The sequence below is a fragment of the Sylvia atricapilla genome, chromosome 2, assembly GCF_009819655.1.
Source record: "Sylvia atricapilla isolate bSylAtr1 chromosome 2, bSylAtr1.pri, whole genome shotgun sequence".
In the NCBI taxonomy this organism is placed as follows: domain Eukaryota; kingdom Metazoa; phylum Chordata; class Aves; order Passeriformes; family Sylviidae; genus Sylvia; species Sylvia atricapilla.
The window spans coordinates 85,742,689-85,770,384 of NC_089141.1; the positions used below are offsets into that span (position 1 = coordinate 85,742,689).

Sequence of the window (27,696 nt, forward strand, 5' to 3'; positions counted from 1 at the left end):
CCCTGGTGTGGGAAATATCTATCTAGTGAGATGAGCAATGAGTGAGACATATGGGGAATAGTCTGGTCTTCAAGTTAGGAATTTCACAGCTATGCTCCAGCATCTTGAGCTGTATAAATGAATCATCAGCAGAGCGAAACCACGGAATGACACCAGCTTCCCTAAGAGAGTTTCTCTCTATATATAGCTGCTAGACTTGCACATTTCTGTTTATAAATACTCAGTGATAGCTAACGACAAAACGACATGGCCTTCTCAGCAGATATTTACTAAAAAAAAAAAAAAAATTCTTGTTCTATCTTTTGTTTCTTCCTGAGTTATTCCAACCCAGACTTTTGCACCTCCAGATAAACAGTTGAAACTTGAGGGCCTCATACTGCTGCATGTGATCAAGATATTTTCTTGATAAAAAGACAGCCAGGGCAGAGCCAGGGCTTTCAGAAAAAAGCTGTGGAAAAGTATTGGTCCTTGTTAGATGCATCTGAGGATATTAGTCTGTCTGGGAACTACAGTCCCTCACTTGATTGCTCTCTTCTTAAAGGCCAAAATTGCCACAATTAATAATCCTTTTCTTACTTCTCTTCATGAGCCTGGAAACCATAATTTGCCTCTAGCTGTTACTTCTTTATGCTCCATTGCAAGAGAGCCTTAATGCAGGATGTCACACTAAAATGGATGTTATGAGAGGAAAGAGGAATCAGAACACATGTGATTCACCAGCAATCTGGGGGGGATGGGAAATCACAGATTTATGTTGCCCATTAAGAGCCTGCTAAACCACAAAATGTGAAGATTGTAATTATTTAGCTGCTGACTATGCTGCAGTGCACCTTTTGTTATCCATGAAAATATTTTACTTGAGGTAGCGTGTGAAATAGTCATGTGAAGACATGAGTGTATGCAAGCTAAATTCGTCAGAAAAGGGGAAAAATTAGTCATATATTTAGCAGTCATTTCCCCTTTTTTTGGGAAATCCAAACACATATTTTCTCTCTGTCCATGCCCCTGTTTCTCTTATCCTCACTCTACGGAAGGAAAGAAAGTTGGGTCTGAAACGTTATTTGATTTTGACACAAATCTGATTGGGCAATGAGAGACAAATTTCCGCTGCGTGTTGACCTCAACCCTATATAAGGTCCTCACTAGGAATTTTCAGTCTGGTAACTTCTTTTTGTGAGATTCTTATGGCTGAAAGACTACAGAAACATAGGTAAGTGAATCTGATTGAAATTTGGGAACGAAAACCTTCCCTAAACTGTCAAATGGTGTAGGGCTTATGGAGATTGGTAGTTACTAAACCAAAGGGACCAGAAAGCTGTGAACAGAATAACCAAGAATTTTTGTCAGGCAAAGAATCTGAAGAGAGAGAAACTCACCTGTTACAGGGTATCAAAGTGAACCATTGTTAATGCCTCTAGCACCTGGTTCAGGTGTAGCTTAGAGAGGCTAGAGCTCCATACCAATTCCCTGGAAACTCACACAGACCTAAGAGTAGGGGAGATGACCCGCGGTTATGAAACAGTATTATTGAGCAAGAGGCTGGTTTTGTGGTGTTGTAGAGATGACAATAAGCTAGAAATCATTTATTGTAGTCAAACTATCAGATGTCAGGTATGTATAGCTACTATAACAGGAAGAAATTTAGATTAAAGCCATGATGGAAGTATGAGCATGATAGGATACAAAAATATGCCCAAAGATGTATACTTATGAATATATGCATATGGCTTTGTTATATTGGTAAAAATTTTTGCTTTTGGTTTTGATTTGAAATAGTTGTATAGTCATTTAATATTTAAATGACTATAGTTTAGGCATAGTTTAAAGGTAATGTTAAATGCATGCAATTTCCCTTTCTATATATGCAATGGAAATAGTATAATGTATCATGTGGATATGTGTACTGTATTTCTCATAAATTCCTTACATAGAGTGTAAACTACAGCCTCTATCCAGCATGTTTTATGTATTTTTGCCAAAGGCACACTGAGGTAAAGCATAATCAACCAACTGAGTAGTAGGAGCTGAGGCCTTGTGGTAGAACAGAAGTATTCAGTGATGTACACAGACACAGCCATGCCCATGCCACATCCACACAAATGACACTTGATGAATGACTGGCAGAGGAGAATTTTGTTTTCCCTTAGTAGCCACCCTATCTGATTTTCAGGACAGGTTGTTCAGGGTTTTCATATCTTTTTTTTAGAACAGATAGTAGTAGTGTCCATGCTGAAAACTTACTTATGCACCACCGGCAAGGTGGGTATACATGCCATGGGAGTCAATGTTTTTTGTCCAAACAGAAATATTTGTTGGAGCCAAGAAAGCTTGGCTCTGCTTGTAGCAGGAAGTGTCCTGCAGCCTGATTCACACTAGCTGGCCTACTTTGCTCCTGTGCTCACCCAAGCTACTACATAGAACTCACTCAAAGCAGTTGACCCATGCCTCAGTCACATCTTACCGCAAAATTTTTCCACCGTATATTTTTCCACTTGCAGCTGTTGCTTGGAAAAGCTGTGGGGACAGCAGCATCTTGTGGTGTGCTCTTTTCATCTTCTGGAGTGAAAAGGGAGGGCCAGAAGTGGTATATTTATGCCAAGCCAGGTGTTCTGGTTCCACAGTTCAGCCCCCATAAACTCAGGATGGAGACACCTTTCTGCTCACTGAGGATGGACCAAAGCTCCTCAGGTCTGGAGTGAGAAAAATAGCAGTTAATTCTTTAGATAATATTGAGTATTTTGATTGTATGATATATCTTGTAATAAACTTCCTTGTAGATTTCAGAACATTTTCCTTCAACTCTCTCCTTCTGGTTTCCTGTGGAAAAAAATGCATGTGCTCTTTGCCCTGGTGATGTGTACAATAGGTGCCTCTGCTTTCAGACTCCAGCAAGTCAAAACCACAGGTAAGTGTAGGTTTGTCTTTTTGCCTTCTGCTTCCCTCACCATTCTTTTTAATGTTCCTGTCTGACAGTAATGTAAAAATACCTCTGATTTTCACAGAAAACTGCTCAGATCACACTGTGTTTTTCAAACACTACTATGAACTGCATGGAGAACCTGTGGTTCTGAAATGCCCTTCCCCCAGATATAAACATTTGGATTTGTCTGCATTGACCTCTAATATCACATGGCATAAAAATGGTTCAGACACCATGATATCAGAAAGAGATGAAGATTCAAGAATCTGGGCAAAAGGAAATGCACTCTGGTTTTTACCAGTGAGGCTAGAAGACTCGGGAGTATATATCTGCACAAAAAGGTAGGTATTTAAAAGAAAATCTAGTTCACTAGATTCTAGTTCAACAAAATTACTATGTCTAAATGCATTACCTTGATTTTAAAGTCCGGTTATATTCATTCAGAGCATTTCTGGATAAGATAATTTCCTTGCTGACCTTATTAGAGAGGACAAATGTGGGAAGTCAGGACCCTTAGAGTGTGTTGTCTGTCTCCTATAGTTACCAGTACTGAAATCTGGATAAATTGTGACACAAGGTTACCACTTTGGCTAAAATCTCATGGGAGAATAGTGTATAGAAAGTTTTTTTGTTACCTCTGAGCCAGTCAGTGCAATGGCAAGTGGGGCATGCTGCAGGCAGTGGGTTTGCTGAGCACAAATACCCTTGTTGCACCTCGGATTGCCTTACGAAGCATATATACAGCATTGAGGCTCTGCAGTGGCTTTCCTCTTCCATATCCCTGGTCTTCACTTTTCTTCGGAGACATATTTTAAACCAGAATTTGACTGCCTTGGTATTGTTGGAAGAGTTTTCATGGGACCCAGTGTGTATTTACCTGACTGGTACCAGACTTGTGGTGTTGCTGTTAGTTGAGACTTTAGCCATGGCTCTTTTCAGCCCTATTGGTCATTTTTTTTTCTGAGTGTTTTCAATCTGACAGTGCACTGTACCACATCAAAAGAGATGCCAGGGTCTGGATTTGTTGAGGACTGAGGAAGGCAAAAATTCCCATCACCCTTAGAGCCTGAACTTTTGAAGATGTTCCAGGTCCCTGTCCCCTGCCATCTCCTGGAGCTAGCCAGCCTCTCAGTATACCTCTGGCGCTTGGCTTTGGGGTTTTTACTGGGGAACTTAACTTGTCCATCTCTTCTACTGCTGATATGCATCCCTCACAAGGTGTGCCTTGCAAGCAAGGAGACCATGGTCTCCACAAGCAGCTCCAGGGATGTAGAGATGGCAAAATGATGTTCAGCATATTGGGTTGGCCTTTCCCCATGTCTCAGCAGCAATTTCAATTGTGGAGCAGAAGAGAAGACACTGACAGTGAAGCCCAAACAGCAAAAGGTTGCAAATACTGTTCTAGAGCAGAGTAGCTGCCTGAGATGTTCAAGATTGCTTTTTAATCCCCTTTTTGGACTATTCTGCCTCACTTTGTCAATATATAACATTACAGCAGTGTTACTGAGAGACCTAGGAAAATGCTGTGAAATTTGTTTGAAAAGACATGCAAGAGCCAAGTAGGTAACTTCATTGCTAGCAATATTACAAGATTAATAAAGTGCAAGCAAATTACATTTCCTTTGCAAATTATCCCAGAGGGAAGCCAGCAGATCATTTTATCAGCTCTGTAAAATGAAGGTAGCAGCCAACTATCACAGATCTCCGCTTCTGTGGGGCAAATACTTTGGATTTGGGCATCTGACCTCTATGTGACAGATGGCCACAGTGCTCCAGTGCAGTAGTGTCAGTCTGTCTGCTTGCAGCCCACAACTGCTCTCCTGGAGGTGGCAGCCTAGCCCCCTGCCTTCTATGGCCCCTTCGAGGATCATGTACTGCCCTGAGTAGAGGCATCTCTCAAGCAGGCTTCCAGAGGTTGTAAAGGACGGCATTTAAAGCATCTATCTCTCCCAGTGCAGTCTTCCTTGGGACTGGAAGTGATTGTCACTTGAGGCCAGAAAGAAAATTTGAATATTGTGAACCTTTCAAAGCCAGAATGCCTTCTTTGTCACACAAAATTATATGTACTCGCAGAAATTTCTATGGTTGTGCAATAGTAATTGTAGATGTATTGCAATACATGCTTTAAACTTTTTATTTAATCATTAGGGTTTTCACAGTCAAAACTTCTTCCAAGGAAATGAGGGAGGGTTCATGACACACCTGGTGCTGTTCAGGTTAACATGTTTCCCCTCTCACTAAGTTAAAATCATGCTGCAGCCTAAATGTGCACAGGAAGCTTGTTGTACTAAAAAGAAAAGAAAAAATTCAAGGTCTGAGACAGATATGTGTCAGTAACATGTTTAGATTGTGCCAAAAGAACAGTACCAATGATTTTCCAGCACCCCTCCTGATATGATCTCAGTCTTGGCCTCTGTTAAGGAGGGAAATGGAGACACGAGGAAATTAAGGGTGTCATTTGAGTTCCTCTCATCACTCTTGGGGGCTCACCTCTTCCTGGTCTGTCAGCAGGAACTCCTCCTACTGCGCCATGGTCTCCATCCACCTCACAGTTGTGGAGAAAACAGCCGCTCGGGAGATTGCCTATCCCCAGGTTCTCTTCACTTTCACCTCTGGAAAGATTGTTTGTCCTGATCTGTGGGATTTTACACCAAACAGGACAAGCCTGGAGCTCAAGTGGTACAAGGTAGAATATTTAGTTCCTCTTTGTGAATAGCCTCATCCCAACTTGGCACATAAATCTCCATTTTACATTTCTCCTGAACATCATGCTGTTTAAGTCACTAGCATAGTGTAACATACTGGGAATTTTAGGGCAGATGCATACATTTTAAGAAAAGTTCTTTGGGGCACACACGGCACAGGGTGAAGTGTTCCACATATTTTATGCTCTCACAGGCAGTGCAACAGTTTATAAGGCTAGTTTGCTTAGCCAACTCCAGGGTTTGCCACCTGATATCAAGCCCTTCTCTTTGGCCCTGTGCCTCTTTTTGTGGCCTCTCTAGTGGATCTCACAAAGTAGGACTTCCCAGGGATACTGCCTCCATGTTCAGGTGGGGCAGTTTTCATTAATCAACTGGAATACACCATTTGGAAATATTGCATTAATTAGATAATGCTTGGAGCATTCTCTTGCCTAACTGGCCAGTTTGATGCTTTTCAAGTAAGCAATTCTGGTTTTGCCTCTAAGATGAAATACAACATCCTTAGTTGTTCAATTTCACACTGCAGAGCAGGGGATTCTTCTTCCATTTCTACCTTGATTTAGCCTTTATTTACACTCCCAGTAGGATCGCCTTGTGCAGCTGTAGCTTTACCATAGGATGCAATAGACAGGCTGGCTTGCAGTGCCTAGGTTATGATCTGTACCATACCAGCAAAAGGTTGCTGCTCAGGACTCCCTTCAGAAGTGGGAACATAACTAATTTTGTCGAAGTAAAAGGCTGTCCCCCTTTAATATGGTCTTTGTTACAAATGTAAGGAAAATCTTGCCTTCATGAGGAAGGAACATAATTTCTCCTAGCAGGTGTCCAGACCATTAATGAACAGAATCTCAGGAATACAGAGCAGGATTTTCTAGTAGTTTATAGGGTAAGGAGCAGTTATGTGAAATCCTGCATGATTACAAGTATTTGTCTTCAAAGAATGCTTTACAATATTACTCTTTTGAGGTCATGTATGGAAAGTGATAACATTGTGAAAACCTCCATGGGTAGTAAAACCGTATGATAATACTCTTAAGATGACTCAAGGAAGAGCCTATTATATATTTTCCATCTTAAAATGTGCACTTTATGAAAGAGCTATGCACACACATTATAGATAGATTAAAATAGCAATTCTTCACACTTCATATAGTGCCACAAGGCATTTTAGAGATGGATACACATTAAAAGAACTTGTGGTCTGGTGGGAGAGCAGAACTGCTCAGATTTCCCAGTGATAAGTGAACTTCTAATAACAGAGAGACAGAGATAATTTGTCTGAGAGTTACACAGGGTGTAACCATAGCTGAATCATAACACCAGTTTCTGTCCTTCCTCCAGGATGCTCTGCCTTTGGAAGATGACAATGAAAGATTCATCTTTCTGAAAGGTTCAGCATCTCTGATCATGGCATCTGTGCTACCAACAGACGCAGGCTATTACACCTGCAAGATGTCATTTCCATTTGAAGGTGTGATGTATGAAATCACCAGGACAATTCAACTGAAGACTGTTGGTAAGTACAGTATCAGGTGATCAGAGGGATGGAGCACCTCTTACGCAAGGAAAGGCTGAGAGAATTTGGTTTATTCAGCCTGGAAAAGAGAAGGCTTTGGTGTGACCAAATTGTGGCCTACCAGCACCTGGAGGGGACAAGAAAAATGGAGAGGGGCTTCTTACAAGAGCATAAAGTGACAGGACAAGGGCAGATGGCTTCAAACTGAAATAGGCCAAGTTGAGATTAGCTACTAGGAGGATATTTTGTACTGTGAGAGTAGTGGGGCGCTGGCACATGTTGCCCAGAGAAGTTGTGGATGCCCACCCTCCCGCTCCCGGATTTGTTCAGGATTAGGTTGGATGGGGATTTGAGCAGCCTGGTCTAGTGGAAAATGTCCCTGCCCATGGCAGGAGGCTGGAACTAGTGGTCCTAGGAACCTTTTAGGAAAGGTTTTAAGAATCTTTAGGGTTCCTTCCAACTCAAACCATTCTGTGGTTCTGTCATTCAGTGATGGACATTTTAAAACATTACAGCACATAAGAAAGCCTCTTCTTTGCTAATGAAACTCTCGAGAGTTGCTCATGCTCAGCCTTTCAGCCGTGCCCACAGCACCGCGGGCAGTACCCGTGTTTGTTAAACGGAATAATCGATGTCTGGGGGCCACGGAGGGAGCGTGTCACTGCACAGGGCTCCAGGGGAGTTCGGAAATGACACCTGCGGCGGCCCAGGGCGGGGACGGGCCGCAGTGTGACAGAGCGGGACAGCGGCGGGACAGGCCGCAGTGTGACAGAGCGGGGACAGCGGCGGGACAGCGGCGGGACAGGCCGCAGTGTCAGGGAGCGGGGACAGCGGCGGGACAGGCCGCAGTGTCAGGGAGCGGGGACAGCGGCGGGACAGGCCGCAGTGTGACAGTGCGGGGACAGCGGCGGGACAGGCCGCAGTGTCAGGGAGCGGGGACAGCGGCGGGACAATTCCGCAGTGTCGGGGAGCGGGGACAGCGGCGGGACAGGCCGCAGTGTCAGGGAGCGGGGACAGCGGCGGGACAGGCCGCAGTGTCAGGGAGCGGGGACAGCGGCGGGACAGGCCGCAGTGTGACAGAGTGGGACAGCGGCGGGACAGGCCGCAGTGTCAGGGAGCGGGACAGCGGCGGGACAGGCCGCAGTGTGACAGAGTGGGACAGCGGCGGGACAGGCCGCAGTGTCAGGGAGCGGGACAGCGGCGGGACAGGCCGCAGTGTGACAGAGCGGGGACAGCGGCGGGACAGGCCGCAGTGTCAGGGAGCGGGACAGCGGCGGGACGGGCCGCAGTGTGACAGAGCGGGACAGCGGCGGGACAGGCCGCAGTGTCAGGGAGCGGGGACAGCGGCGGGACGGGCCGCAGTGTGACAGAGCGGGACAGCGGCGGGACAGGCCGCAGTGTCAGGGAGCGGGACAGCGGCGGGACGGGCCGCAGTGTCAGGGAGCGGGGACAGCGGCGGGACAGGCCGCAGTGTCACGGAAAGGCCGGCAGGCGGCGCCCGTGGCGCACGTTCCTCAGCGCGGCCCGGCTCGGGCCGGGAGCGGCCCGTCCCCACAGCCGCGGGCTCCGGCGTGGGGCTCCAATCTCTGCCTGCCAGCGGCCTTAGCAATCCAGTCCTTTCCTGGGAGACGACAGATGTTGAGCGAAGTGACATGTTTCTGGTTCTGGGGTCATGCCTACATTTTCTCTTGTCTTAACACTGACTCTGTTCTCTTTTTCTGCCAAGAACAAGAGAAGAGAATTACCCCGATAATTGTGTATCCAGCCCAAAAGACAACATCAGCTGCTCTTGGTAAGGCCCAACATCATATTTGGAAACGTGCAATCAGAATAAAAATAGAGCAGGTCCTCTTAGGGTGTAATTTTTTGGCATAAATTGTTGTAGGTTTTTGATCTCAACCATATTAGTTGAGGGTCAGTGCTGGAGTATTCTTTGCTTTTTAATGTCTACAACCAGGTGCTGTCTTCTGGGTATATAGATAAACTTCCATATAATGTAGATATGCATCAGTCTGGAGTCTCCTTATCCCTGAGTTACAGTAATTAATAGCGATTAAAAAGTTTCAGAAGTTTTGCAAAATCCCTTTATCCAGCTGAGGTCCCACCTGCAGCTGAATGTCCTCACCCACAGCACCTCTGAGTGAAGCTGTGCTGCTGGTTGATGCAGTTGCTCCAGAGGGGTAAATCACACAGCGCCCTTTGGGCTGTGCTGTGCCTGAAGGGGCAAGGCCACAGGGACGCAGCCTTGCCTCTAGGGAATGTATTTAGTGCAAGAGTTGCTTAGTGTTGCGACAGGGGAATTATTTGGTTAGCAGCAGGAAGGACTGCCGCACTGAAGGGTCTTGCTGCCAAAAGCAATCTGGAGATTAACTTCAGTTTTGAAAGTAGTGGTTCTTGATGTGTGTGGGATCTCCCACTGGAGTTGTTGGTTTTCACCAAAAGGAAGAGTAGTTCTTCATATGTATCCAAATTGTTTTTCAGTCTTTCTTTTTTTTGACAGGCTCTAAGATGACTCTCCCATGCAAAGTGTTTGTTGGCCTGAGCAGCCATTTCCAAACAGATGTGGAATGGCTGGCAAATGACACCAGCATTGACGTGGTTTATAAACAAAGCAGAGTTACAGAGGGAGAAAGACAGTAAGTCTGGCTGAAAGTACTTCCTTGTGCTTATTGTTCTAACCTGCAGTGGTACAGGGGCCCTTTGGTGCAGCTGAATGCCAGGTAATGAAATGGGAAATTGACAGATATGAAGTGAAGGTGAGAGCTGAGGAAAAAAAGGGCAGGCAAGCAAAAAAGGGCAGGCAAGCCAAACCCAGTCAGTGAAATAAATTGTTTATCTCTGGTTTTTGTGACATGGTATTTTGCAAATGAGCCAACTCTGAGACAAACTTTAGGCACATATTCTTGAGCAACTCAGCTGTTGTAAGGGCTGACTACAGTGGAAAGGAAGGAGACTTGATCCTTCCCAGTGCTTCTCTTATCTCTCTCCTTACCCCATACCAGCAAAGTGGCAACATTCTCTCCCTGACATTCATGAGGTTCTCTGAATACACTAAGACAACACAAAGTTATCTAGTGGTTTGATGCATTTTGTTTTGGTTTCTAAACAACAGTGTTTTTCTCCTTAAGCTTGTTCTTTTCCACATTAGTGAGTTAAACTGACTCACACAGACACCCACTGAGTGCTAGAACAGATGCTAGGGTAGCACTGAAGGGAATGCTGGTGGGAGGGAGAAACAGGATGTTCCACATCCTCTTGTTCTGATTCATTGTGTCTCCCAGTCTTGAGGAGCCTTCTTTCAGTTGCCTCATATCTGCATATTTCAAGGCTTTTCCCACTAGGAAAGGGAAAGATACCTGCTTCCTGTACCTGTGTTGTGCTACCTGAGTAACTCACTACATCCAGACTCACCTCTAGCGCTTTTGTAAATGTGAGCTAAACTTTCTGACTGAAAGATCTTCATTGAGGACCAAGCCAGCTTGTTTTGTGTCTTGTTTCATAAAGCTCAGAGTGTCCAAAACGATCATTACCCTTGCCTGGTGGCTCTGCCTGTACTGGTGGACAAAGACCAGAAGGTTCCTTGGCTCTGGGATGCCTTTGCCTTAGCTGTTACTTGCAAAACTGTCACACACCAGCTAGCACCTTCCCAAAGGGTTTCTGGCTACTGATTAGGGTTTAGCATGGGCTAGAGGCCATTTCCAACAGAGTTTGGGCAGGTGGCATCCATATCTTGAGACCCAAGAAGGTTCAACCGTTGTGGATGTAGGATGGTTTTGGCAATTTGTGGGCACCAGTGCCAGATAACAGCCTGGCAATGCTGCAGCCAGAGGTGGCATAGGAGCTCAGCTGTATGCCCAAGCCTTTAGCTGTTTTCTCATTCCCCACAGCATGACTGGGAAAATTATTTATAATCTTGTTTATATGGATAAGTGAAAATGCATTGAACCTGTGGCCAGGAACCATAAAAATGTGCTCCATGTATAGTCTCTGCTGGCTTTAGAATAGAGCAGCACTTTCTTAATTGGACTTTAAAAATTATTTTTGTTATGCCTATCACTATAATTATTGCTGTTATATATTATGCAATTGCACAAAGACAGTGACAGCTGAGGTTCCTGCAGGACACACAGTGTGTGAAACACTCCAGTTCTGCTGGAAGCCATCCTTTTGACTGTATTACAAAACAGCTTAAATGCCACTGGAAAAACAATTTCCCTGCAGAAATCTCTGGCAAAGAGTTCCTGGGAGGAGTGCCCAGGGAATACCATTGCTGCCATGCCATGCAGGCTCCCAATGGACAATTACTCTGGTAATGACTTAAAGATATTAAGGGACAATGTTTGAATCCAGCTTAAAAAAAAACCGCTTTCAAAGAGTGGGACTCCTAAAATAATCATTTTGAAATTAGCTGGAAACTGCTTGAACAGTTTCTTGTATTGAGCTATTGCCCTTGAGCATGTGATAGACAGGAATGGTGGTTCAGCTTTTCAGAGAATATTTGCAGGACATATGTTCTCCATATGTTCTCTCCCAGCTGATCATAAGAATTAACCTCAGGTGGTCAGAGAGAAGGAATTAGGTCCTTGCACAATGCTGTGAAGTCAGCTCAAAGATACACAGAATTCCACTTGCCCTTTTTCCATCTCTTTTCTTCATTTCTGCAAGACAAATCCAGGTATTTTTTGCCCTCTAGACTCCAGAAGTGCAGGATAGGTACTGCCCACTGAGACTCAGGTACCACAGCTGGCCTGAAGACAACAGGCATCCTTGAATGCTGAAGGGATGGTTCAGAAATGAACCAATATCCAATGCATTTTCTTGCAAAGTGCTATAAGCATGAACATATCAAGTAGAGAAAAAAAATCTTGTTAAAATATTTAACATTAAATCTTTTTTATTCTTCCAGAGAAATTGTAGAAAATGGTGAAAACTTCATTGAAGTACCACTGATTTTTGATTCTGTTGAGGAAGTAGACTTTTACACAGACTTCACCTGTCTGGCCCAGAATACATATGGATACCAAGTACTGCCAACAAGAGTCAAGCAGGAAGGTAGTTATTTTCATTGCTTATTTTTGATAATTTTTATTATTATTCTAATGCTATATTATCATCTGATCTGTTTACACTGTAAGAGCTAGTGTTGGGATGAGTTACTGCCTGGGGAAAATCTAGCTGCCTCTTTCACCTGTTGTCTTTGATACAGCCTGTTCACAAAATGCACCTTCTCTAAGGTCATTTACTGACATTTTATGGAGGGGTAAGGATCGGTCTGTACTGGAATATCTATTTATTGGATAAGACTCCAATTTGGATATACTTTGTGAAATAAGTGTTCCAGTGAGACTACTGGCAAACTCTATTTGCAGCAGGGCCAAATCTCCTCCAGTTCCTCACAAGTAGGGAGAAAAAAGACAATAACAGAATAAATAATTAGAGTATTTCTTTTCCTCTTGTACAGACTACTGCCAAAATAACAAGAAGTGTGAATTATGATGGGTGTTGTTATTTTGGCTCCTAGTTATGGGAAGAGAAGACCTAAACTCAGCGCAATTAATGTTGCACTGTGATAAACCATTGGCCAAGAACCAGCTGTATAAGCAATGTGAAGCTAATTGTTTCTTTGCATAATGTTGGTGAATCACCAAAGCTTGCTCACACTGTCTGAGGCACATGAACATTTTCAGTCTTCATTATCAGTTATGACTCACTCCAGCACCCTATGATGAGGGATTTGTACCCATTTTGCTGGATCATGTGCTCCCCTTGTCTTCCCTGAACTACACAGGAAAAACTACAGAGGCAAAATATGTTGGACTAATCCAGAATGGTCTGGACAGACACTGTTGTTGGAAATTAGCCAGATTTGGGAAGAAGTTCTGAGTCTTGGGTTGATCATAACTAATTTGTAAGCTGTTCTGTAGGAAAAAATTATTCATACAACTTGAGGGTGGACTAATTGTTAAGTATTCCTGGTCCACATGGTGCTTGGATTTCCTGCTTGGAATGTCTCTGCTTTTAACAAACCAAGATAGAAAGCGCACAGCTGCTTTGATCAGGGGTTCAGAAAGTTGGGTGTATGCAAAAGATTGAACTTCAAATTCTCACTCTCTGTTGTTTTCCAGTCCTTCCTCCTGTCTTCATGAACACATTTCCCAGAGTGCTCATTCTTTTTCTTTCAAGAGTGATAGGCCTTTGAAAGGGCTTCCAACATTTTGGAAGGTTAACTTGCAGACATCCTTTTTATTGTCATTTCTCCTCTTCCCCACTTGAGCTTAGAGAACTATGTTCCCGTTGTTTTTTTCTGTTTTTCTAATATTTAATTTGCTTACTTTTCCAGCTGTTGGTCTATCCTGGTACACTGTAATGATTCCTCTTGCGCTGGCCTGTGTGATCCTGGGGGGGATATACATGCACAAGTGCTGGAAGCGGAGAGCTGATAAAGGATATACGACACCAAAGGCTTAAAACCCACTCGGTCCTCCAAATGCCAACAGAACAAGAAATCACCCTGACCATCTGTCACTTCAGACACAGAGAGCATTTCAGACCTGATATACTGCATTCCCAACAGACCAATAATAACTGCTCTTTCCCACTTTTTCCAGTCTTCTGTGATCTGATGAAGTTAAGAATATAAGTTTGCATTTTTATGCTGCTTAGATGCAGGAGATGTGGTTCTATTATTTGGCAACTAGGGTGCAATGTGTAGAATTTTGGAACATAAAATCATGCTCTGGATATGGGAAGGGTAGGGAAAGGGGGGTGCTCTCAACTTTTGTAATTCCAATAGATATGCTGTTTTTTTAAAAAAGGAAAAGAACCCCTCTAAAATCTAAAATGGGAAGCTAAGGAAGCTTGCAACAGAAGGGCTGTTTGACACTAGAGTGAAAAAGGAATTTTTCTGTGCAAGCAGACTAAATTTATTTTACTTTGCTCTAAAAAGAGCCATTTGTTTGCCCTTTTCCAGATCCAAATACAGTTGTCATGGCAACTGTATATCTATGAACTTCTCCACAGAAAAACTAATTTTGTTCACCGTTTGGATTACACTTTGATTAAATAGACTGTCTCAGAATATCTCCCCCTCCCTAGAGATAACTCCATCTGTATAACAGATAACTGTACACAGAAAAATTCAGTTCTGCTTTATCTACCATTATGTTGTAGCTAGAGATTCATAGGCAGCTATAACATGTTGTCATCTTTGCCAAAGAATGAACTGGAGGGATGTTGAAGTGTTTTGAGAGTAATTTGGCTGATAAAAAGTTTTCTTTCTAGAAGTGATTGGACAGATTGCCAGTAATAATGAACAGTCTCACACTTTTGTCCCTCCAGCCCTTTTGTGACCAGCCTGGTGTAGCTTCAGATTGTGTCCTTTAAATTGCAATATGTAAATTGGTTACACAGGATGCAAAACACCGCCTGTAAGGTTAACCTAGCTGGAATCTAGTCCTGACATAGATTGCAAGGGAGCAATAATTAATCAGTGACCATGTTGTACTTTGAGGGCCAGAATGAGTAAAATTATTTGGTTACTTCCTGTCTTCCTCTTCAAAGAGATACCACTTATGACAGCTGAGAAATCGTTACATGATATAAAATGTGTATTACCTTAATCTGTATAGGAGGGAAGAGAACCTGCATTAAGACCTAGATTAGTACAGATCCTGACACCTTTCACAGGCATCAAAGATAAAGATTTTTGTTCACGTAAATCACCCTAGAAGATTTACAAACTCTGTAGAAAAAAAAAATCAAGAAAAACTTTGGCTCCAAAAAACCAAGCCATAACGCACTAGAGAAGTGAATGGCTCACATCCATCTGGGAGAGACCATGACCTTTCCACCACCACTTCTAGTTGGCTCTGAGTTTGGCCCAGTAAATATCTGGAAGGATTTTAGAGTAGGATGTGGCTTGAGTTAAGAAATCTTCACTCTATTAGCAAGAACATTCATATGTTGTGGGAGTGGGACCAGCTGGAATATCATGTAATGAGATTTAAACCAAAGCCTCCCTTTTGAATACTCTAAATGTTTGTTGTGAAGATACAGGCATTATGATTAGAGTTCTGATGCAGTTTATGTCAAGGGCATCCAGAGAACACCACAGGACTCAGTCTTTCCAAGTGTAGAATATTAAAGATGATAAGGACTACAAGTATTTAATGGGCAGATGGGAAAAAGGTGGATGCAAGTGTGAAGAACAGTCAGTCCACTGGGATATCTGTTCTTTGAAGGGAGAAAGCTGTAGAGGAACTCACCAGTGTTGGAGGGAAAACTGAAAATATTTTAGGAGCATCAGGAATGCTCATTATTTTCAAGCAATTCCTACTCTGTACCTAGAGAACAAATTAGGTTTGTCAATAGGTGTAATGTTTGAAAATGTGATTTGATCTTCCTTTCCATCTGTATCCTCCAAGAGTAGTGTGATCACATACCTGTCTGTAGGTGCAGGGTTGGATTTCACTAAATACTGGAAAAGAAGCAGAACTTTTGGTATACAGAATACTGATGCCATAAGAAAGTTAAATACCTCAGATTCTTCTCCAAAACCAGAGACAAAACTATGAATGTAAGATAAAAATTTGGTATTTAGAGAATAGCTGTTACATACTCAGTGACATTTTGAATACAAAAGGAAAGTAAAGAAAGGCTTGTCTTTTATGAAGTGATATCTGATTCTCTGACTACTAGTATATAATATTTTGAAGGCTTTCCTCATAAGTAGATGTCTTCAGGTGACCTATTCAGGTGTAAATATTTTCTAGATAGATTTGAACAAGGGACCTACATAATGTAAATTATTTACACTGATTTGTATCATTACACACAAGGCCAACATGGTTTATCTAGGTTTTGAAAGTGTTATCTCACAAAATGGAAAACAAATAAAACCCAAACCAAAATGCTGGTGTGTGGGTTGAGTGGGAAGAAAGATGTGAGATATGAGATGGCTCTTTGAGGATGGCAGCTCTTTCCTAGATGTGAAAAGAAGTACAGTATTAGGGAACATCACATCAAGAATTCAGGGCTCTGCACCACAATGTTTCTCTTCAGAAAAATTATGGATGTAATGAGGACAAGGTCACCTCATTCCTGGGCCTGTGTGGGTTTATAGCATTTTCCAGAGAGCTAGTCTGTCTGCAACAACTTCAGAGGAACAGCTACAGAGGGGAAAAGACTGGTGTACCATGGTCTTGGCATGAGTTTGCATCCAGGACAGAGGCTTCTCATGCAGAAGTTGTTTTCAGGAAACTTGAATTAAGTATTTTCTAGTTTTCAGTGCATGTGATCTTGATATCATTTATCCATCTAAATAGGCAGCATAACTAATGTTTGACCAGAGAGTAGCACCCAAAACAAACCTAAATATAATATGAAGAGCATCAAATAATTTGATCTGCTGGTTCTCAATGAAAACCCTTAAAAATGTGGGAGCAAGTGAAAACAAGGGATGACCTGCACCTAAATCTTGGTCTTGGCTCATCAAGACAAGAAAGTTAGATTTTTTTTATTCAAGTAGCTGGGGAGGGAAGGCGTGCATGCAGGAGGACGAGGACCTCCTTGTTGAAATATCATTGCCAGGAATAGTGTTTTAGGTATGAACAGCTAATTAAAGTGTTTATGATTATTCTGCCTCAAGTCTGTAAAGCACAGTCTGTCCAGCAGGGCAAAACAAAGTCAAAAATAGTTCTTATGTTTTGGAGCTGAGAACTCCCTGTCCACTCATAACCTTGCAGCTGCTAAAGATAGCCTAGGGTGGGGTACCTCTCATCCAGCCTTCACACAGCCTAAAGGAATAAGGCAATCCAAGATAGCCACTGATGTTTCCTCTCCACTCAGAGGAGAAAGACTTCTCTCTGGTGCCTAAAATAAATGGGGTGAATTGCATCTCAGAGGTGTCTGTCTTTTTCCACCAGTTTAAGACAAAGCAAGATGAGTCCATTTTGCATGGATACAGGAATGACTGGTTGTGGATCACGAGATTTCAGGTTATCAAAAAGAAACAGTCTAAAGCCCAGAGACACCTTGTCATGTAGTCGAGGCTGCTGGGCTTTCTTGGGAAATGACTTTAATGCTGGCAGTTCTGTGCAGAGCAAGCACAGGCTCACAGTAAATGAAAATGTGGTAAGAGGTTGGGAGGCAGGCCCAAAGCTATATATCGTGGCATCCAACATAAGAGGGAGGCTGATAATATCTAGCTGGTGCATTGGAAAAACATTTGTGGCTCACAGATTGTGTGGTCATGAAGTGCCACAACTATTAAAGGAAGAAAAGATCTGTCCTGAATGCATGGCTGAAGTTCAGAAGGCCCACTGGGACCAGGAGGAAGTCTGCTGAGTGACTGCAGGTGAGCTGGGACCTGTCACCATTTCCACAGCTCTCAGCCAGCTCAGCTCCAATGGCAAACAGTGTCTGCCTGCTCCTTCCTGACTTTGCTGGGCTACAGCAGAAAACTCGAAAAAACAGTTATATAGGAAAGAAATGCCATAAAACTATCTTGCTTCCAGTGGACAAACTCATGCCATTGATAGGAAAACCACTTATATACATATATGTATATGTATTCTGCTTTAGTGTGCTCATTGCACTGGAAACTATAGTATCTATCAGTCTGTACATTACCTAGTATACACAATATAAAGAGCTTGATAAAACAGCTAAAATATAACTCCAGTCAGTTTTCAAGGGGAGTGTATTATCTTCCTGAAATTCTTTAGCGAGGCGCTAATATTAATAATAATGAGGAAATTTTGGAAAACTCTTGTAGAACCAAGATTACTTGTTACAGCTTGGGAAATTCATCCATTTCTGCTTCTTTAACTGCAAAGTGTAATTTGGCTCTTACAGTTTTGTGTCCCTTCTACCCATTTTAAGTTTTTGCCCCAGTCTAAATTGTCCCAGAACCTGACAATGACTTCAGGTATAAACAGCAAACTCCTTTGTAACATGTTGAAAAGGTCAGTATCTCAGTCCTGATAAAAAGTGAAGGTCCTCTCTTTCTCATTGCTTTTGCTAGTTTGTCATCTTTTGAGTCATGCCCCAGGAATTTCACTTATATGTACATAAATTTCATAGAAATAAAATGCACATCTTGATTCCTTTGTGGATAATGAGGCATTGTCAGTGTTTCTGTCTCATGAGGCTTGAATGCTGCTATTCATTTAAAGCTTTAGAGGTCCTGTTCTGCCTTGGTTATAAAGGTTTCATTTATCCATCTGCTAAGCTGTGGGATAAATGAATCATAATGTTTGCTTGCTTTGGCTCCCAAATGTGTTTCACCGTGAGTGCTGAGGCCAGGCTATGACTGGAAGTAGTTGATACTGTTTCTTTACTTGCAAAAAGACTCTCAAGTGACTTGTGGCTTTTAAGCTGGAGACACTGCTGAGCAAAGTAATTAAAGGGTGTGATTGCATGTACCCTCAGTATATTACTACCACTCTTTTTGCTTTGTCTGGGTCTTACCATGGCTGATCTTTCAGTTGGTTTAGAGAACACTCCAGAGGAAAGTGTGGGCAAGACATGGTGGTTTCTTTGGTCTCATCATCATTACTCTGCTAGTCTGTGAATGCTGAAGACTCGGGCCTCCTTCTTATTATTAAATCATAGAATGATTTAGGTGAGAAGGGACCTCAAAGATCATTTACTTCTAGTCCCGCTGCCATGGGCAAGGACACTTTCCACTAGAAGTTGTGGGTGCCCCATCCCTGAAAGTGTTCAAAGCCCCATCCAAACTGGCTTTGAACACTTTCAGGGATGGGGCACACACAGCTTCTCTGGGCAACCCGTTACAGTGCCTCACAACTCCCACAGTGACAAATTTCCTTCTACTACCTAATTTAGCCCTACACTCTTTCTGTTTAAAGCCATTCTTCCTTGTCTTATCACTACATGGTCTTGGCAACTGTCCCTCTCCAGCTTTCTTACATGTCTTTCTTGTGAGTACAGCTGTCAGCTCAGGGAAGAAACAAGTGCCCTGCTTTTGATCACAGTTGATAGGTAGTTTTACAGATGAATCAAAGCCAGTAAAATGCAGGAAGAAGCATGGTAGAGAAAGAACTGAGATTCACCTCTTCACCTAAAAATGGCAGAACTCTATTACTGATTGCTTTTTAATAGGAAAGAACATATAACATGATGATGATGATGATTACTACTGTCTCATTGATGATGATTATTACTACTTCCACATTGAGTGGTGCCATTTAGCAAATATGGATTGCATAGGAGAACATAAACACGGGTGGAAGAGTGTGAGGTAAGGAAGAACACGTGAGAATAAGCAATATGGGTTTATCTTCTGCCTGAAAAGGCAATGACAGGCCATAAGTTCATCCAAACGGAGAGTAAAAAAGTAAGGGCATGTAATTATTTCCACTAATTAAGGAGACTGAATAATGAGACTGGAATAAGAAATGCATAACCAAAATTAAGTTGCCTCTAATCACTGCAGCAGTGATATCCTGAAAGAGCATCTCAGCAGGAGTAATGATAGAAAAAGAAATTACTTCAAACCTAGAGCTGGGTACAGCTATGAATAGGATTTGATGTGTGTGACAGTAGGAGGTCTTCCTGCAAGGCTGAATCATGTCCTCCAGCTTTGTGTTCTTTGCCTTCATTGGAAAAGGCCGGACAGCTGAAGATAAAAAAATACTGTCTAAGAGTTTAATTACTGTGTTATTATTATTTTGTCAGTTAAATCTGCCTTGCTCATTTTTAGAGGCCTTACAAGGCCTCTGTAAGGGCTGGAAGATCAAAAGAATTAAACACTAAACACAATTGCCGGATGTGTCTTTGTAGACATGTCCAAAGTTGTAGTCTTTTAAAATCTGCCAGGAGATGCCAGTTGCCCCTGGAAATAGCCCTGAATGAGAGTTGGCTTAAATGGTAGACTGATCCAGTCTCTAAACAAAACTGTGTTGTAAGAGATAATTTAGTGTTTCATATGGCCCAAGTGCCTCTGTTAAGCAAAGAGGAGGAGAAGGAAGTCCTTAAATGCTACTATGTTGTTTTCCACTAATTCTCTTAAATGTCGCTGTTTGTTTATTTTACTGTTTAATAGCTGCTTCTTTGGCATTCACTTTTGGCCGTGCACTGGGAACCAAGATGAAACAATGTCACCCCAGCGAGGGTCCCAGGAGCTTCCTGGCTCAGGCCAGCAGATCTCACAGACTGCAAGCAAGCAGCAGGAGTGATGTCTCTGCTGTGAATGTCAGGTCACTGGAGCAAGGAGCAAAGAGTGCAGTAATGATACGTGGTAGTGGCATCCAACTTCCATCCCTGGAAAAGTACTTTAGAACAATGAAACCAGCTGCCAAACCATGATTGCTGGAGACTTGACAGAAGCATTTAGTAGTTTATGGGATTACGTTTTAGGATTTTTGCCTGTTCTGCAGGATGGTTTCTTAAAACCTTCATTACAAAAGCAGAATATAGATTTACCCAAATGCAATTCCCTAATCTCTCTTAAATCAGTAACTAAAGTTTTTCATTGTCTACTCAATATGGGACACACTGATTATGCAGAGGCAGTCTGAGACTGTATATGCCAGTCACCAACTTTGTCTTTTAGATTTAGTGGTATTTAGCATTTGCTTTCATTCTGTTACTTTTTGATTAAGAAAACTAATTAAACCCTCCTTTTACAATTACTTTTAAAAGAGAATCTTGACTTAAATCTTGTTATTCTTGAAAACAAATTATTATGATGCAATAATTTGAAGAAGTCTGAGCATGTCACAGCTTGTTTGCACAAGAAGTTAGTTTTTAGAGAATATCCTTTTTCCTAGATTTCTCTAGGTTCAGTTTTAGCATTTCCTTTTTTTTCCCCATCTCTCTTTCATTTATTATGTTTGTAACATATATTTGAGCAAAGTAGATGCAAGAGGGCTAACTGTACAATGAGCCTCCTCGGGGCAGTGGGGCGGGAGGGAAAGAGACAAGTCTCAGCGCAGCTCACCTGTGAGCAGCAGCCCTTCTGCTTTCTCTCTTCCTCAGGGCACCCTGCCTGCCCTCCAGACCGTGTCTCAGTTATACCAGTGGCACATCTCTACCTCTGTGGCATTGTACTCCATTTCAGGCTATTTTCTCTAGCCAGTGAAGTCCTAGGTGATGTCCACCTGACGGAGTGCTCCAGGCCTGTTTGTTCTTCTTCTTGTGTGAGTGTTTAGGTGCAGTTGCTTTGAGTTTAGTTCCTGGGATGTTCTTCTTGGAGCTGGACCAGTTCAGATTAGCTCATGAGGCCTTTTATTCCTTGTTATATATCTAACTTAAAACTGGACATATAATTTTTTTTTTACACCAACGGAAATATGTGACCAGCTCATGGATGCTTGTGGTCTCATGCTGTCATTCAGCCTTTTCATGTGAGCTGAGTAAAGTTCTAATGTATGAGATCAGAGTTCAAAAAGTATTTGTGTATTACAATAAAATAATGTGAGCCAAGACATTTGAAATGGATTATTTTTAAATGCAGACATTGATAATAACGTATTTTCAATCTCCTGCATTTCTCATGTCATTAAAAAACTGTAAGAGTGATGACTACAGATTCATGTAAGACAGCTAAATTTAGATCATGAAAATAAATGCCAGACTCCTAATGACACACAGCAGGTTAGTAAGTAGTGACTAACATGGCTGCAGCTTTTTTCACTTAGTCTGGGCTTGTCCTTTCACGACAACTAGTTGACGTGTGCATACTTTGAAGAAAGGAGCAATTTTAAAGTTAGCACAATAAACTTTTGCTGCATGTGATTTGTTTGCCCACATGTTGACCTCTTGCATTCAAAAGTCATTGACTTTGTCTACATTTTTTATTCATGGACATAGAAAAATTAGACTAAACCAAACAAAAGAGCTTGGATATTTTAGCTAGGCATGCCATTAACCTGAGGGACATATGCATCTTTCTGAGGTATTATAGACTTTTGCAACTTATTATAAAACAGCTTAACACATTTTTAAAATAAAATTATAATGAACTTGAGCTGTTTGTTGCTCTCTCACAAGCCTCAGAGATCATTTAAAAACACCACAAAAGCTTGGGTCTCCTGTACCCACTGCCTGGGACTTGCGGCTCTCCACAGTTTAAAGGCAGGGTCTCAAATGTTGTTTTTCAAAGCTATGTTTGCTCTATTGGCTCTGTGCTCCTCTGCCTCATAGTGTGCACACACACAAGCAGGATGGAAGGAAAGAAACAAGGTGTCCAACAGTTCTCTTAATTTTGATGGAACCTAGATGAAATTTATGAAAATTTTTTCTGTGTTTTGAGTTTTTTATCAACAGGATAACTCTGATTAATATTAGAAGAAGAAAGAAAAACCCTTTAAGAAAGCTTTCTTAGTGTATTCTAAGTGATTGCTTATCTGCAATGTCTTTGAGTTTATCAGGGACATTAACAACCATGAGGCTACTACTCACTAGTACATGCAGCTAATCTTTGATCAGTAAATTCAAAGATTCGTTGCTGCAATATTTGTAATAAAGAATTTAATGTTCCATCGGGTTGTCAAAGGATCAAGTGATCACCCACGTGTGGTTTAAGTGACTTCTTGTCATTCCACAGGAGCTTTGTGGCAATGCTAAGGATGAAATCTTATTCTCAAAGGAAACATTCACACCCTTAAAAAAGAATCCTTCTCTTTTACTCCAAACCCTGCTAACCCTTCTTCATCCCTTATTAGTTTCCAGCTTTTGCAGTGAATAAGAAGGGAATCCTCCTATGAGCAACCTCCTGTATGGTGCAGGCCTGATTATTTTCCATGGTTTGGGGCATCCTGTGCTCTCCAAGATGAAAAAAAAAAAAAAAAAAAAAAGTATCTTGTATTTAAAGTCAAAGGGATGGAGGATATCAGTTAGAGAAATAGTACTACTGTGTATAGCATGTTTGTTGTGAGTGGACATAGAAAAATACTGCCATTCAAAACTAGAGATTATGATGTTATTTCTACTAATTGCCTCTTGAGTGACTACTTCTTCCATTGATCCTGTCCTTTTGACCACTTGCCTTGGTTCACTTCTGACTGCATCCAGTCTCAGCCTCCACCCTGATACTCTTTGCATCTCTCCTTCTTGTTTTTGGGCACACTGTCTTTTGCAATTTGGCTATGAGAAGATAAAATGTGAAATGGTGTCGTATGTTCTTACTCAGTATCTCTGTACTGCTTTCCTGGCTCCAGCTGTGAAGGAAAGCTTTTCCACAAACTGCTGCCAGCTGATGACTGCTTAAACTGGAAATTAGCTCATTGGCTCCCATAGAGCAGTACTTTTCCTTCCATGTCTGGGAACAAACTTACACTTTTTTGGAAAGACATAAGCTAATGCTGAAGGCCATTGGACTCTTGAGGTATTTTTTTTCAGAAACTATTAAACATTTCGCATCTTAACTTATGTCCTTTCACACAGCGCATACAGCATACAAAGTGCAGAGATTGTGTTTTGCTCTGAAATATATTTTCTCATGCACCTCTCAAGACACAGATTATCTGCCTTTCTCCATTCTGACTTGAACTAGGCCAACCAGATGTATGAAACACCATATTTTTCTTTAAATATGAACATTGTCTCCCTGATCTTGCAGCATGTCTAAATTCTGCACATCCTACAGAATATCTTGCAGTCTATAGATCCAAGACACAACAACAACTTCACTTCCTAATTTCTAGCATGTCTAACCCTCCAGGTCTAATTCAATATGGCCTGAAAGTTTCCTAAGTATCTACAGTTGGATGCTGATATGTGCACAGAAGCGCCTGTTAAAGAATTATGTGCTGTTAGAGCTGTGCCAGTTATCTGCTGATTTCTGCAGAGACACATCTGGCACTGAGGGCAGCCTGAAAATCTGGGCTTTGGCACAGAGATAGGTCCCCTGGGAAAGGGAAAGGCCAGATCTAAGGTATTATTTTAGAATGAGAAAGCTGAAGTTCTGTCCCAGAAAAGTGGTGCAGTGTGCCAGGCTGCTCCCACCTGAAACATCCAGTGGAAAGGATAGGGTGCAAGCGTCTGCTCCAGTGGCAGGCACGGTTTGCTGCTTCTGATGAGTGGCTACTGTAGGAGACAGGTTCATCCCAGCAAGCAGGGAGCAGCTCCCCAGCCTTGCCTGCCTCCATTTCCCCTGGCCTGTTTTTGTCTATTTCCTGGGGTGCATTGTGGCTCTGCCTCTCTGGAAGTGGGAGGACTTGGGAAGGGTGGAGAAGGGTTAGCCCTTCTTAGGTCTCCTTCCACAGTCCTTCACATGAAGAAATAAGCTAGCTGGGCCTAGTTCTGTCTGCTAGTGTTTTGTGTTTTATGAATTCAGAGACCTATTCATTTATAGCAATGGCTGTTGATTCACTTGTACAATTCCCTTTGTATTTGAAACTCTTTAGAGAGCACCTTATGCAAATTTTTTGGTCCTGGCTTACTGTAAGAACTTAATTTGCACCGAGACTGATGGTTTTGGCAGTTCTGACAGCAGCTGCTGGCTCTTCCATATTTCTTTTTATTCCATAGCAAAGCCTCAGATTTCCTTCCATATGGGTAGTAGGCTAATTGTATTCTTTTGGATCAAAGATTTTTCCAGTTTCATGCAACTTGTGGTACAGATTTACTTACATTATTCCATTATTATGTTAATATGATACATAATAACACCATTAGAGAAAATGGAAGAAATGTGAGAAATACTTTGTGTTAGCTAATTTCCTGCTCACAGGTTGTGTGTGAGAGATAAATATGTTCCACATGAGAAAAGTCATTCAAGATAAACATTTAAAAAGTCTGTAGTAGTAAATATCCCCTTTAAAACAAAGATTTGGTGTTCCATTACTTCAAGTAAAATAAATTTCCTCTGATTTTATTATATTCTTTATATATATATATATGCATGTTATAAACCCACAACAAATATTCTGAAGTTTCTTATAATTCTTTATGGTGGTTTTTTTTTGACAATATAGTGTGAGATATTTTATTGCAATCTGGCCAGTTAATATCATAGCTAGATTATATTAGCATGCTGATTTACAAGGGTGTGGCAGAGGATAAAAAAAGGCATATGAGAGGATTTTGACTGCACAGTTTGATTGTATATGATTCTTCTAAAGTCCAGAAGAAGATGGAAAACAGACTACTTTGGTTCTTTCAGGTAAAAAAATAAAAATGGCACATAATCAGTCTTGTGATCAAGACAGAGTTAAGGATTTGCCAGAACTGGAGACCTGAACTATTCAAATATCTGTTGGGAAAGAAACAGAGGAGGACACAGGTGATTCAGCAGGTTCTGGGAATGTGTTATTGGCAACTTCTTATTGTAGAGGCAGAGGAAGCTAATAGGTGACAGTAATTACATCTCTTTGAAATTAAATTCAGACAGAAGTCACACTGTTATGTCAGTTACAGGAGACTACAATAGTGTAGTCTCCTGTAAAAACAATAGTGTTCCAAATAAAGGAAGGAAGTGCTGAATCCAATTAAGGCACAGAGTTAGGAGGATATCTTTGGAAGGAAATTCAAAGAGTATCTAAGGAACAAGAACACAAGTAGGAGACAAAAAGCTGATTTAAAACACGGTGCATTTGCCAAGAGCAAAACATGCCTTTTCAGTTCTGTTTCCTCTTTTGTAGGATAACAACTTAAAGACAGGGCAGTAATTTATTATCTCAGACTTAGTAAGGGTTTTGAGGAATGCCGTAAGTATGCTTGGAAGACATGACGGGGATGATGGGAATGTAAAGGCTGGTGCTCAGACAGCAAATTCTGCTCATGGAAGAGTCAACAATGGATTTCTCATTTCAGTGAAATGAGAGATATTTCAAGGCAGTGTTACAAATATAATTCCTGTAAATGGCTTGACTTTACCAAATCCAGTAATTTAGGTTAACAATGTATGTGATGGACTAAGGAACAGATTAATGAATTTATACTTCAGATTGTAATAGGAAATGGTAGAAGCATTGAAGACAAATCACAAAGGTCAGAGTGGGTTTGGTATGTTGAGGTGATAGTATATGATTAGAAGTCCAAGAAAGAAAATACCAGGAATAAAATTAATGCCCATTAGGGAACTGGTTAGGCAATAGCAGCTCTGCCAGACATATGGAAAAAAAATCACCCAGAAATAGAGTTGGTAAATAATGCAAATCAGTTGCAACAAAGACAATTTGCATTGCATATAGTAACAAGGTTCTTGTTCACATAGCATGAGAAGTACTTATTCAACTGTATCCTTATTGGGAAGACCTTACCTGGCACTAAAAATTAATTGAATTTCAAAATCATACTTTGAGAAAGATGCACATAAATTGGAGACAATCCAGAATAGATATCTAGAAATAAGATTTTTGGAAAATATTATTTATTTGGAACAAATTTAAACAACTGAATTTGTTTATATAAGAAAAGACTAAGGGAATATTGCTTGAATGATAGCAGACTTCCAAAATGGCAAGAAGGTAGTAAACAGTCATTTTCCATGTTGACTGTTATAAGACAAGGAATAATCTCTTCAGTTTTGCATGGGAAAAATAAATATTTACGTACTGTATTAGGGAGACTCTATAGCAAGTTTTTCTAGCTTAAGGGAAGAAGTAGACTATAATGGGGGTGGGGGACAGGGGTTGCGCACTGTTTTGGCTGGGATGGAGTAAATTCTCTTCATAATGAGCACAACAGTGCTATGAATACAGTAATGTTTTAGCTATTGCTTACACGGCATCAAGGCCTTTTCTGCCCCTCATCACACTCCAAGAGGGAGGAGATGGGAATATCCAAGGAGCTGGGAGGGGACACAGCCGGACAACTGACCCCTGCTGACCAGAGAGATATCCCACACCACATGACATCACACTTAACATATAAAAGCTGGTGAGAGAAGAAGGAAGTGGTGGACATGTTTGGAGTGATGGCATTTGTCTTCCCAAGTCACCATTACCTGTGAAGTAACTTGGTTGTCCTGCAGATTGCTGGACACATCTCTGTGGTGGAAGTGGGGAATGAATTTCTTGTTCTGCTTTGCTAGCATGCTTTACCTGTTTGACTGTATCTCAGCCCACAAGTTCTCTCACTCTGACTCTTCCAATTTTCTTCTGCATCCCAGCGGGGCTGGGAAAGTAAGTGAGTGGCTGTGTGGGGCTGAGTTGCCAGGTGGTATTGAAACCGTGACAAGGGGACTAAGAAATCTCTATGAGTATGTTAAATATCCATGTGAATATTAAAGCTCTACCAGCCGTAGATCTACCTCTGTCATGACAAAAGCACAGATTAGATCCCCTTGTGACATCCTTTCAAGCTACATATCCAGGTTTTTACCTTCAGGGTCCTGTGCAAGGGTTTATGGAGTCACTCCCTCTTCATGCAATCAGAAATGTACACGTGCATCAGTTTAACGTGGCAGGTCAGGCTTCTCTCTGTAGTTCAAACAGCTTTATCAGAGTTTTATGGACTACTTCAGAGTCAGCCTTTTCTTTGTGTGCACTGAAGCAGAGAAAATTTTGTTTCTTTTCACTGCCCCCCCAATAATCCATCAGACCTTTTCCTGGAGCAGGCTGGAAACATTCCTTAATCAGAAAAAT

General features: G+C 41.7%; 1 protein-coding gene across 3 annotated transcripts; it reads left to right on the plus strand.

Annotated features, from left to right (window-relative positions):
* The first annotated feature begins 1,165 nt into the window (after window positions 1-1,165).
* IL1R2 (interleukin 1 receptor type 2) lies at window positions 1,166-17,035 on the plus strand. 3 transcript variants are annotated; one of them, XM_066313684.1, is made up of 9 exons: window positions 1,166-1,210; window positions 2,778-2,905; window positions 3,003-3,261; window positions 5,429-5,606; window positions 6,967-7,141; window positions 8,868-8,933; window positions 9,642-9,777; window positions 12,048-12,193; window positions 13,482-17,035. In XM_066313684.1, the coding sequence occupies exons 1-9, from the start codon at window positions 1,185-1,187 to the stop codon at window positions 13,607-13,609; spliced, it is 1,242 nt and encodes a 413-aa protein (XP_066169781.1). In that variant the 5' UTR covers window positions 1,166-1,184; the 3' UTR covers window positions 13,610-17,035. The 3 variants fall into 3 exon arrangements, with proteins under 3 accessions (XP_066169781.1, XP_066169782.1, XP_066169783.1); XM_066313685.1 differs by having other exon boundaries at window positions 5,432-5,606; XM_066313686.1 differs by lacking the exon at window positions 1,166-1,210 and adding an exon at window positions 2,488-2,688.
* Window positions 17,036-27,696: the final 10,661 nt, after the last annotated feature.

Excerpts from the sequence above, each read along its gene's own strand:
- IL1R2 (XM_066313684.1), top strand. The coding sequence starts at position 1,185 with ATGGCTGAAAGACTACAGAAACATAG. Across the intron at positions 3,262-5,428 it reads GTATATATCTGCACAAAAAG|CAGGAACTCCTCCTACTGCG; the intron begins GTAGGTATTTAA and ends CTGGTCTGTCAG. Across the intron at positions 5,607-6,966 it reads TGGAGCTCAAGTGGTACAAG|GATGCTCTGCCTTTGGAAGA; the intron begins GTAGAATATTTA and ends TCCTTCCTCCAG.